We start from the raw sequence: 13,575 nt of genomic DNA on the forward strand, positions 1-13,575 counted from the left end.
AAAGAAGTGGCTTGCATTCTTCGCTGGGCGGAACGATTTGTTCCAGCAATCTCTGCGGTGTTCATTCCGGGGGTGGAGAATTGGCAGGCAGATTATCTCAGCCGTCAGACCTTGGATCAGGGGGAATGGTCCCTCCATCCAGACGTTTTCCACCAGTTGTGCCTACGGTGGGGCACACCGGATGTGGATCTGTTGGCATCACGATTCAACAGGAAAGTTCAGAGATTCGTGGCTCGCTCCCGCGATCCTCTAGCAGAAACCGCAGACGCACTGATCGCCCCGTGGGAGCAATACCAGCTAATATATGCCTTCCCTCCTCTCGCGTTACTGCCAAGACTTCTTCGCAGGGTAGAGGAGGAAGGAATCCCAGTAATCCTGGTAGCTCCGGACTGGCCTCGTCGAGCTTGGTACGCCGACATGGTCAGACTGGTGGCGGACGTCCCGTGGAGACTTCCTCTCAGAGAGGATCTACTGTCTCAGGGACCGATCTTCCATCCTGCTTTACGATCGCTGGCTTTAACGGCCTGGCTATTGAGACCCAGGTGCTGAAGGACAAAGGTTTGTCAGCTTCAGTTATTCCTACTCTAGTTGAAGCAAGGAAAGCGACTTCCAGAAAGATTTATCATCGCACATGGAAGTCCTACATTGCATGGTGTGAACCTTTGGGGTTCCGTCCTCGGTCTTATTCGATTAGTCGAATATTGGCTTTTCTGCAACAAGGGGTTGAGCAGAAACTGGCCTTGAGTACTATCAAGGGTCAGGTCTCAGCATTAGCCATCTTCTTTCAGAAGCCTTTGGCTACTCATTCCTTGGTGCGGAATTTCATCCAGGGGGTGCGACATCTGGCTCCGCCAGTGCACGCGCCGTTACCCCCCTGGGATCTTAATTTAGTGTTGTCGGTTCTTCAGAAACCTCCCTTTGAAGATATTAGGGAGATTCCTCTACCCACGTTGTCCCAGAAGGTGGCCTTCTTGGTGGCTATTACTTCTGCACGCAGGGTGTCAGAACTGGCCGCATTATCTTGTCGTTCACCATATCTGGTGGTTCATAGAGATAAGGTGGTTCTTCGTCCGAATCCATCCTTCCTACCAAAAGTAGTTTCAGAATTTCATCTGAATGAAGAAATTGTATTACCTTCCCTGTGTCCTAAGCCCAGTCATCCTCGGGAATTTGCTTTGCACTCCTTGGATGTGGTCCGGGCGATCAGGGTATACTTGAAAACGACAGACTCGTTTCGCAAGACGGATTCACTTTTTGTGATCCCAGATGGACCCAAAAAGGGGTTGCCTGCATCTGCCGCGACCATTTCCAGATGGATCAGACAGACGGTAGTGCAGGCTTATTCTATTAAGGGTCGGGAGCCCCCGTTCCCTGTTAAGGCGCACTCCACTCGGGCACTTAGTGCGTCATGGGCCTTTCGCCATCAGGCGTCAGTGGTCCAGGTGTGCAAGGCGGCTACCTGGTCGTCGGTGCATACCTTCTCTAAACATTATAAAGTTGATGTAATGGCATCGTCTGATGCCTCATTTGGCCGCAAGGTTTTGCAGGCTGCAATTTGAGGAGACCAGTGGTCTACCTCGAGGGTTTTTTCCGTTGGAAAATTTTTCTTTAGTCTCATTCTTTGTTTATAATGAGCCTTTAAAACTTCTAGTTTGGCACCGGTTGGGCCTACTAGATTGGATTTGATTTTGTCAATCCCACCCCTCATTTGTGGCACTGCTTCTGGATGTCCCAGCTCTTGAGAATCAAGAAGACTACGTCTGTCAATGAGCGATAGAGAAAAATGGATTTTTGTAAGAACTTACCGTAAAATCCTTTTCTCTTAAGCTCATTGACAGACGTAGTACCCGCCCCTCTATCATTGAGTTGGGTTGGGTTAATTTCTCTGTACTGCTTTAAACAGAACTGATTCCCTGTAGCAGAGAGAGGGAGGATATACCCTCAGGGACTGCCCCCTAGGGTGGAGCCAGAACGTTTTGTCATTCTGCCTAGTCCTACTCCTGCGGAGACAACATAACCCAGCTCTTGAGAATCAAGAAGACTACGTCTGTCAATGAGCTTAAGAGAAAAGGATTTTACGGTAAGTTCTTACAAAAATCCATTTATTTCACACTATTGTAATCTAATCTACCCTGCGCTTCTGTGTAAACTGCAGAGGGGAGGGGCTGAGATCCCCCTCTGACAGCCACGGTATGAGAGGAGAGGATGAGAGACGGTATGAGAGACACAAGACAGTGGGAGACACAGCAGTGATGTAATGAAGGTATTTTACACTATTGTATTACAAAAACACACACTGGACATATATAAAACACTAATAAAGTGCATCCTAGGATTTTATATACACAAAACTAGGTTCACACTGGATTCTTGGCACACAGGGAGGGCAGAGAGGGACACAACATTATAAGACCAACCCCGTAAATAAGCCCTACTGTGTCTTTTGGTGCCAAAATTAATATAAGACCCGGGCTTATTTTACGGGAAACACGGTACATATCCTTTATAGACCCTGACCAAGCAATTCTAGCAAAACTCATCAGCACATGAGGATTTGCTCTATCAGCACTCAATTTCATTTTCTATTGTATAATCTAGCAGCACTATCTGGTTTTATTCAATAATTTCATAATTTTTATATGACTTTTAAACTTTTTCTATAGAATAATTTTTTTTTTTTTTTTAGAATATCAAACTTCTTTGTCTGGCCTGTAAAGTCTGATATCCAATTTCTCTCTCTTTCACTATATATACATTAGTGATGATGGCCATTAGCGTCACAATACTTACCATTTATATAAAATATGAATTTCACTTTTTGAATTGAATTACTGAAATTAACTTTTTGATGATATTCACATTTTATGAGATGCAACTGTATGTAATTGTAGCACTACTCCCTTGGGAGCTGCTGGTTACGGGTTCCCCTGGGTTACCATTGGCAACAACATGACAGTTTGACATTTTTCCCCAAGTGTTTTAGCTTAGTCAGGAAACAGTCCAGTACCTTTTTTTGGTTTTTGTGTTTTTAGTTGGAACTTGGATAGGAGAAGGGAATGAGTGGGATACTCCAACTTTATACACTATGCACAATAGGCTGGGATGACTTGAAAATGCTGAGTAACGCTAGTCACGGCTAGGCCGCTGTACCACTTTGCCCTTAACTGTGAAGTATATTTGAATGTGCTTTCTGAGGTAAACTGTATCCTGAGGTAAACTAGACTGTACTGCAGAACAACTTCAGGGCCCTTCCTGGCACCCCCTTTGTTCCTATCCTTCAGGGTCAACTACACGGCACCCTTTTTACAGATACACTCCTTGTGTGAGCTAGCTCCTTGATCCCTGACTTCTCTAGAGTGGTCCCCTCTCCTAGGCAGACCCTTAGGCAGATCTCCTGGTACTCCCAATACTGTTTTTCCCAAGATGATTCTGCCAGCAGCTTCACTTGTCAGCACTCTGGATCCTCTGCAGCTCAGCACCACACCTGGTTCACTCGGCCGACCACCTGAACCACCTTCCTCACACTTGCAGGAGGAGAGACAGCCGTCCACCTCACCCTGGGACTGTGCTCCCACCAAAAGACACTCTTGTCACATGCTCCCTCAAGATTTATTGCCCATCCCAGGATGCATTGCGGCCATGCCCGCCCACTGGGACAGCCATAAACCCTGGTGTGCTACTGGTCAGGTTTCCTCCACTGTCCAACAAGCTCCCTTATTGAACACAGTGGGGAGATTCCCTTAGACCCAATAAATCACACCTGAAAACATATGACAGACCAAACTAACAGATCAGGCTCTCCTGAGAAGCAGAAAAGAGCCACCAAATGAATTTTCCTAGCACCTACCTAGGAGGGTGCTACATAATTAATGGATTGAGGGCAGGTATGCCTTGAGGAAGCCCACCCCTCAAAGGCACAGGGGTGCACTGGACACCCAGCAAAAAGCACAATGGCAGCAAAAGTGTCCAGTGAGCCCCCCCACCCACCAAATAACCAACAGTACAAACAAACAGCAACTGCCCCAACCTCTGACTGGCCTTAACAGCTAGGAGCAAATGGAAGGGAGAGACATGAAAGAATGGAGATGGCTCATGTAGTCCACCTGGGATTTTTTTTTTTTTTTTTTTTGCTGCTATTGGAGAGGGGAGAACCAGCTGTGTACATCTTCATTCATTTTGCTGGACTACTTGAATCTCAAGATTCCATTGCCATTACTGTGCTAATCGCTTTTCTTTCCTATAAGACAACTATCAGGGTCGCAGCGGTCGCGGTTGCGACCGTGCCCTGGAGTTCCGCTACCTGAGGGGGGGCCCGCCAGCCCCTGTTTTCTTACAGCGGCCGCGGCATGAGGGGGCCCGTCCGTCCGCCTGATGATCGCTGATCTCTAGTGGTGGCTCAGTGAGTGAGAGACTAGGCTGGATGCCGCCTTGCGCCTTCCCCGATCGTTGTGCGGGGGGGGGGGGCGGAGAGGAGAGGTACAGGCATGTCATGTGTGCAGTCAGAGTCAGTGTACTGTAAAGCAATCTACGAGTACCTGCATTCTGTGCATCCTGCTGCTGTGCTGCCTGCACCGCCCTCAGCCCTGCCTATCCTCCAATCCGAGAGAGGGCTGATGCAGTGAGGCAGCAGGGGTGAACAGTCACTGAAAGTCAGCTGACCAGCTGACACCAATAGAGTGCAGGGGGAGGAGGAGTTCTCCCCTCTGCCAGACGAGTGTGAAGGGATCAATGCTGTGTCTGCCTGGCTGGAGTTGCCTGAGCCTGAGTGACTGACTGCTAATCGTAAGTGAACTTCAACTTGCCTTCCCAAACTCCACCCTTGCTGGCTTACTGCCTCTTAATGATCCCATCCCATGCCTGGCACAGAACAGATCTCATCCTCTACAACAGAGCTTTTGGGGGTGTAGGGATGAGATCTGCGGTGGTGGGGGGATGGGATCAGTAAGACAGAGGTAGTGGTGACACCACATCCCACCCCTCCTCCACCCCCCCACCATTGCCCCCACTGATCCCTCTCTACCATCAACCCTTCACCACTGCCATTGATCCCACCCCCTCCAATCCATCACCCCCTCTCATAACCGCCATTGATCCCACCCCACCATCCACCCACCCCCCTCACCATCGCCGCCACTAATCTCACCCCCCCTTCACCACCATCACCACCTCTGATCCCACACCCCTCCCCACCACCACCATTACCGCCCCTGATCCCACACCCCTCACCACCACCACCATTACCGCCCCTGATCCCACACCCCTCACCACCATTACCGTTCCCTTTTCCCACACCCCTCCCCACCACCATTACCGCCCCTGATCCCACACCCCTCACCAGAAACAGAAATGTTTTACTTTGTTATATTGCAAAAAAAAAATAAAAAATAGGGTCAAAAACATGCTTTTTCGGGGGGGGGCCTTCATGATTTCTTGCACCGGGGCCCTGAGAAATCTAGTTACGCCTCTGCTATAAGATAGAGAGTGAAAAAAACACGTAAGCATTTCTAGGTAAACTGAATAGTCACAGGGGTTCTAATGTTTTGTCTGATCTTGCATTCTTCTTAGAAATACCAGCAGAATGGTTTCCCGACAACAGACCTGCATGAATTTCTGCACAGTGGGGATGGCATTTTGGAATACGGGAAGGAGCCAGAAAAGAGACGAGTGCACACCTTTCCCTTTGTCTGCTGCTTTCCAAGGTCAGTCCTCAGGGTGTATTTGGTGGTACAAAAAAGTCTGCAGTTCTGATTGTATTACGTTCCCTGGTGTTTGGTAGAGCAGGTGTCTAAAAAGCATTGGCAGGCCAGGTGAGTATGTACAGTATTGGCAAATATGAGATTCTCCTTCTGACCTTCTGCTACACTTTATAAACTATTTTTCTTGATGGAAGGGCAGGCAGAGACATGGAAGATAGAGGCAAGGAATACATGGTAGTTGTTGTAGGCCTCTGAAAGGGCTGCCTCCATAGGTGTTTGCCTGGACACACCCTAATCACCCCCCATTTGGATTAAGCAATTTATAGATGATGCAATGTCTCTCAGTTAATGATGAAAGATGATAAAAATTTCTCCTGGTGATGATGGGGGATTCCCTCAGGCAGTACTATTATATTCCACTAGTGGAATGTCATTGATTACTGCCATGGCCACTGATGAGGCAGTCCAGCAGTCTGTTGCCCTGTTGCAGACTCTTGTGGCTCCCCCTGCAGAGCTGCTGGCTTCTTCTCCTTTTTCTTCCTATGGCTGTGCTGCAGGGGAATTTGTGTCTGCACCCTGTCCCCATCCCCCTGCTGTGTGGGCCTCCCCTGTGGGTCCCCTTTCCCCTGCAGTGCTGCCTGCTTCCATCCTCTTCTCTCCCGCTGGCAGCTCCTGCAGGCACACAGGGGATTGTTTCAGGATAGAGTTTGAGGGAGGCTGGTAAATATGCCCTATTTTTTTTTAAAAAGTATAAAAAAGTAAAATTCTAAAAAATTATTTGAAAAAAATTTAAGAACTCCTCCTTCAAATGTCCTTTTGCTCGCCGAAGAGCAGTCAGGCACTTGGTTCTCTCTTCAGAGCATTTTAAAGGCATTGAGGAGGCATATTGCTTTAACCCCACACTAGCACACTGGTTTGAACGCAGTTGGGGTGGCGCTTGCAGGGCAGTAATATTCACCTGAATGGGTCCTATTGGATGGGGGAATAATTTCTTCCATAGCATCGCGCTCATGGAATTACAGCAAAGATATCATTTGATAATTTCAGAGGAAGGGGGTCTGTCAGGTAGGCTGTTTGGGGCCCCGCAATTTCTTACAGCAGCCCTGAATAACGCTGGTTGTTAAAATTGCACGCAAAGAATCTGACAGGATGGTTTTAGTGAAGTTGATCGATAGATCGGCTTCAGTAGAACCAGCCTGCCCATAGATGAATTCAATTTCAACCAGTCCCTGCTGAAGCGGCCGAGATTTATTCAATCTATGGCCGGCTTTAGAATTATCGCCCTGTGTGCTGGTGAGGAGATGGGAAAGATCTTGCATTGACTGGCTCTGTCATAAGAAATTGATATGTATGTATGTGTACAGTGGATATAAAAATTCTACACACCTCTGTTAAAATGTCAGGTTTCTGTGATGTAAAAAATTGAGACAAAGATAAATAATTTCAAAACTTTTTCCACCTTTATTGTGACCTATAAACTGTACAACTCAATTGAACAACAAACTGAAATCTTTTAGGTGGAAGTAAAAAAAAAAAAAAAAAGAGAACCTCAACTAAATAATGGTTTCATAAGTGTGTACCCCCTTAAAAGAATACTTTGTTGAAGCACCTTTTACTTTTATTACAGCACTCAATCTTTTTGGGTATGAGTCTATCAGCATGGCACATCTTGGCAATATTTGCCCACGCTTTGCAAAAACATTCTAAATCTGTCAGATTGTGAGGGCATCTCCTGTGCACAGCCCTCTTCAGATCACCTCACAGATTTTCAATCGGGTTCGGGTCTGGGCTCTGGCTGGGCAATTCCAAAACTTTAATTCTGGTGAAGCCATTCCTTTGTTTGGAATGTATGTTTGATTTGGATGTATGCTTTAGGTCGTTGTCCTGCTGAAAGATGAAGTTCCTCTTCGTGTTCAGCTTTCTAGCAGAAGCCTGAAGGTTTTGTGCCAATATTGACTGGTATTTGGAACTGTTCAGAATTCCCTCTACCTTGACTAAGGCCCCTGTTCCAGCTGAAGAACAGCCCCGAAGCATGATTCTGCCACCACCATGCTTCACTGTGGGCTTGGTGTTCTTTTGGTGATGTGTGGTGTTTATTTTGTGCCAAACATATCTTTTTGGAATTCTGGCCAAAAAGTTCAACCTTGGCTTCACCAGACCATAACCCATTTTCCCACATGCTTTTGGGAGACTTAAGATGTGTTTTTGCAAAATTTAGCCGGGCTTGGATGTTTTTCTTCGAAAGAAAAGGTTTCTGTCTTGCCACTCTTCCCCATAGCCCAGACATATGAAGAATGCAGGAGATTGTTTTCACATGTTCCACACAGCCAGTACTTGCCAGATGTTTCTGCAGCTCCTTTTAATGTGGCTGTAGGCCTCTTGGCAGCCTCTCTGACCAGTTTTCTTCCTGTCTTTTGATCAATTTCTGAGGGTTGTCCAGTTCTTGGTAATGTCACTGTTGTGCCATATTTTCTCCATTTGATGACCGTCTCTTCACTGTGTTCCATGGTGTATTTCTTTTTTTTAAATTCTTTATTTATATTAGGCAAACAAGGCATACATTATAGTCGGGAACAAGTACACCTATCAGACCAGTATGGCAAGAAAAACCGAAACGTAACAGATCACATAAAAACCAAAGAGGTAGTCAAGGAAACATCACGCATATGGTCGTGTGAACAGAAAACAATCCGGGTGAACAGATATCCTGGATGAGAGTCAGCTAATATATTCCAGCTAGAGCTTGTAGTGCCAGGAAACTTGGCAAATGCTGATAGGATGGCATGTCTCTGGGATCATTCCCGCACCTGCCAGCATCCATCAAATGGCCGGTATAGTCTCAGGTAATATGTGACTGCAGCACTTTCCAAGTGATTTGTCGACTGCTAGCATGCCCGATGGGGAAGGGAGTGTTTTTCCATGCCCGAGAATCAGGCCGTGGTATATTTCTTATGCCTTGGAAATTCTTTTGTACCCTTCTCCTGACTGATAACTTTTAACAATGAGATCCCTCTGATGCCTTGGAAGCTCTCTGCAGACCATGACTTTTGCTGTTGGATATGACTAAGAAAATGTCAGGAAAGACCTACTAGAACAGCTGAACTTTATTTGGGGTTTATCAGAAGCACTTTAAATGATGGCAGATGTGTACTGACTCCTATTTAACATGAGTTTGAATGTGATTGCTTAATTCTGAACACAGCTACATCCCCAGTTATAAGAGGGTGTGCACACTTCTGTAGCCACATTTTTTTATTTTTACCCCCCCAACAGCATCATTTGTTTTTCAATTGAGTTGTACAGTTTATAGGTCACATTAAAGGTGTAAAAAGTTCTGAAATTATTCATCTTTGTCTCGTTTTTATTACATCACAGAAACCTGACATTTAACAGGGGTGTGTAGACTTTTTATATCCACTGTATGTGAGTGTGTATGTATGTGTTTATGTATGTATGTGTTTATGTACGTACAATATCTTCCAAAAATGAGTAGACCCCTAACATTTTTGTAGATATTTTATTATATCTTTTCATGTGACAACACTGAAGAAATGACACTTTGCTACTTTTGTTGCCAGCGGTTTAGACATTAATGGCTGTGTGTTGAGTTATTTTGAGGGGACAGCAAATTTACACTGTTATACAAGCTGTACACTCACTACTTTACATTGCAGCAAAGTGTCATTTCTTCAGTGTTGTCACATGAAAAAATATAATAAAATATTTACAAAAATGTGAGGGATGTACTCCCTTTTGTGAGATACTGTGTGTGTGTGTGTGTGTGTGTGTGTGTGTGTGTGTGCGTGTGTGTGTATATATTTATTTATTTAGTGGGTATATATAAAATATATATGCACACACACGTGTGTTTGAGCTTTGGGTATGCACATCCTAAAGCAACAGGCTGTGCACACCTAAGGGCACCCTGCATACTGCATGTGCATCTGCCAGCAGCTCCATAGTAGCAGAACTATAAAATAAAATGTATGTAACAGATTAAAAAATTTCCTTTTTTTTTTTTTTTTTTTTTTTCCCCCAGGCCACATGATGAAAACGACTTTATCCTTATAAACTGATGAAGGATCCAGTATGGCCAATAACTTATTTTCACAAAGGACATTACTAGGCTCTCTGGTATTGCACAGGGTGGGACACTACTATTGGATGGTTTGGAATTGTCTGTTGTGTTCTGAATTGTCTTCTTAAAGGGATTAAATTAGTAATTTATTTTCACAATACCGTTGTGGTAGGTGGACTTGTACTGCTGGGGAGATTTTCAGACAATCAGTGAAGATGAGTTAATGTCCCCTCAATTATCTTCTGTAGCCAGACACCAATCCATACACCCTGCTGCAGGAGTCTTCCTTGGCCAAGTTCGGATGTCTGGGCTTACTCATGTGGATTTTGGTCGCTGCCTACTCGGGTGACTGTATTGAAGCTGCTCCAGCCCATGCACGGTCATATGGGAGTGGTCATGTCTCCATGAAAATCCTGCTATAAAAACCCTGAAAAACCTATGTTGGAGCAATGAAGCAGGGGTTTCAATGGAGTGGGGAAGGAGATGAAGAAACGTTAGGCTAGTATACCTTTTCTAGGGGTTGGGTTTGTCAATAGACCCTGTCACTTTGCCCTCTTTTGTACAAAGTGACAGTGTCTCTTTAAAACCGAGTTTTGTTTGGTTGCCCTCGGTGACCTGCTGCAGATGCCCTTGTATTATAATCAATTTGGTCCTTGGAAAATGAAGCAAACTTTTTTAAAAAGAGGTATGTCCAAGCTAGTGATGGCTTTTTTTTCTGATCTGCACTGGAGAATGAAATCTAGGACTTGTATGCACAGCTCAGAATTGCCAAATTTGTCCCTTATTGAATTTTTCCTCTAACTTTTGTTAGTTGGCCCCAGTGCCCTGTATTATTATCGTGTTTTTTGCACTGTTGTTTTTCTGCTGTTTTACAGGGGGAAATCTTTATTTTTATGACACTGAATAATTTATAAATGTGGCTTATTTTCCTGAATTGTAAAATGTTTATTAGGGGATGGTTATAAACTAAAATGAAAGTTATTTATTATTAATCTGGTCAGTGTTTAAAGCAAAGACACCACCAATAAATTGGAAAGACTTAGAACATCTATTTTTTTTTTTTTTTATGGTTGTCTGTTTGGGACCAATAGGATGGTGGTTACATGAGAGAGAAGAGATCCCACCAATGGGCACATATAAAAAAATTTCATCTAAATAGTTAGGACGGGGGGGTTGATAATGACCGGCCCCGGTCAAGTTATTCAATTTTACTTATTTGGTCCTCGGTACAAAACCACTGCTTTGACAATTTGTAGGCAACAAACTGGCAATCCTGACAATACAAGGGCTACATATGAGCAATTGTGACAGTACCTGGGCAGCTAACATTTATTTGTGGCAATATATGGATAACAAATGAGAATTATTTACAATACTGCACATCTGGAGAGTTTCTACCTATGGAAGTTGCCATCGGGACAGAAATATACATGCAGTGAAGAAGGTTTAGACCGTAAACTGTATCTAAACCCAAGAACAAACATAGTATATTGCAGCTTTTCAGTCCTTAGATTTGGTTGCTGCATTAGGGTCTTTTTTTTCCTCTTTATTTTCACCTGGCTATCCGTCCAGTAACACGCTTTATGCCTTAGGGCAGCCTTTTTCAACCTTTTCAACATGGAGGAACCCTTAAAATAACTTTCTGGTCTCAGGGAACCCCTGCTAAAAATTACTATTTTTACAGCTCATCATACATTAGTGTGATGGTCATTGGAAAGCTCCTTTTCACTTGTGGTCATTGGGAAGAATGCTTCTTTCACTTGTGGTCATTGGGAAGAATTAACTACTAACCGATAGCTAAAACGATCAGTGTTGTCACTGGGAACCTATCTGAGAGGGAGAAATTGCTTATTGCTCAAGGAACCTCTAGCAACCTCTGGAGAAACCCTAGGGTTCTACTGAACACTGGTTGAGAAACCCTGCCCTAGGGTGACACTCACTGTACTGTATCCATAGAAAATCACTCTAGGAAGGGACTATGGAACATTCACCCTCATCTTCATATCTTAGAGAGGAGGTTTTCTATAGTCCTCAGAAATATATGGAAATAATGTAACTGATAACCGAAAGCACAGGAAGTTGTTTGCTGACAGGATTTATGGCAAGATCAACAGGTGTTTTGTGCACTTTTCGAACGGCTATAATAAAAGGCTTTAAACAGAATATTTGTTAATCAAGTTTTATTAGCAAGAAGTGTAGATAATTTTCCAAACGGAGACAGATCAAATTAAGACAGGTATGCTCACAATTTGACACATCTGAATTATGACGCACGAAGTATGAGGCAAACTGAAAGTATTGTCACATAACTGTAGCCAAGCATGTAGAGAGAGTTTATTATCCAAACCTTTTCAGGTGGTGTATAACAAATAAACAATGTTAGATACCCTGTCAACTGACTTGGAAAGGGTATTTTGGAAAAAAAAAATGGGGCCAATCGTCCCATCTTAAGCCCCGTACACACGTACCGAATGTCGGCCGAACGATCGGCCGTCTTTTGTCCGGTGCTGTCCTGTCGGCTGAAAAGTGCAAAAGACTGCACACGAATTTTGTCGGCCAACAACAGCCGACTGCAGAAGTGATGTCATGTGATGGTTAACTTTCCGTGTGTTTTTTCTTTTCTGAGCATGCCCAGTCTTGCTAATCTGCTGTTTGTCGGCCGAATTCTGTACTGACTGGCGAACAATCGGCCGTTCTGGTGACGGCCAACAAAAATTTTATAGCCTGCACACCCGATTCTGTTCGGCCAAAAAGTCGCTGTCGGTTGTCGGAAGCATCATACTAACAAGCCGACAATCGGCCGATTGTTCGGTGGCCGAATATTTACGGCCGACAATCGATACGTGTGTACGGAGCTTAACATAAAGTAAAATATGGTCTTGTAGGTAATACATAACCTGGTCAAGCCTTTAGCGAGGATGTAAGGAGAAAATTGGGAAGGAGGCAATAGGAAAGAAAAGTGAGAAAGTAGAAGGGAGGAGAAGAAGAAGAGGATACAAAAAGGGGGGGGGGGGTTGCCAGTGGGAGGTTATGTAGAGAAAATAAGGTTTCACTCTTGTGAAAAGATGAATGGGTCAAACACCAAAGAGTATCTGAAATAGGACCGCACTGTCCATATAAGCATGTAGCATTCGGTTTTATCCTCGCCCCATGCAACCATACCCTCCAAATGGACAATCTAATCCACTTCTCAAGCCCATTTGGCCAGCGATGGAGTTTCGACTTGGGGTCGCCAGTGTCTTGATATCTCAGAGCGAGCAGCAGTGATGAAATGCCTTACTAAGCTTTTCTTAATTCATTTACAGGAGCCTGGCAACATGGATAATACCATGATCTGTGGTTTGTTGAGGAATTTTATCTCCAATGAGTCGAACAAACAAACAGGTGTATAAAATTTTATCCCACAATGGGAACATTTTCGGGCATGTACCTCAGATTTGGTATATACCGATAACAAACACAAGGGCGCACCGGCCTAGTGCATTTTCCTTTAAGCAGGTTTATTAAAATATGAATTAAAAATACTCGCAAACGAATTCTTGATAAAAAAGCACATCAGACAAAGTATAAAATCCAGGCTCTGAAGAAGAGGCACTGCCTCAAAACACGTAAGCCTGTACAGCTTCGGGGGACGATCCAATCCCGATATCGATGCTGAGGATTTTATACTTTGTCTGATGTGCTTTTTTTTATCAAGAATTCGTTTGTGAGTATTTTTAATTCATATTTTAATAAACCTGCTTAAAGGATAATGCACTTGGCCGGTGCGCCCTTGTGTTTATCGTTATATAGTGTTCCCAG

General features: G+C 44.3%; 1 protein-coding gene across 1 annotated transcript in view; it reads left to right on the plus strand.

The window, feature by feature from the left end:
• Positions 1 to 10,090, plus strand: part of MCOLN2 (mucolipin TRP cation channel 2) — an 83,083-nt gene extending 72,993 nt beyond the window's left edge. Inside the window, exons 13-14 of the mRNA XM_082265825.1 lie at positions 5,566 to 5,699; positions 9,736 to 10,090. Coding sequence (XP_082121951.1) covers positions 5,566 to 5,699; positions 9,736 to 9,772 — 171 coding nt within the window. The 3' untranslated portion in view covers positions 9,773 to 10,090. The remainder of the gene's footprint in view (positions 1 to 5,565; positions 5,700 to 9,735) is intronic.
• The last annotated feature ends 3,485 nt before the right edge of the window (positions 10,091 to 13,575 follow it).

This window comes from Pelophylax lessonae (assembly GCF_965119305.1).
Source record: "Pelophylax lessonae genome assembly, chromosome: 8".
NCBI classification, from domain to species: Eukaryota; Metazoa; Chordata; class Amphibia; order Anura; family Ranidae; genus Pelophylax; species Pelophylax lessonae.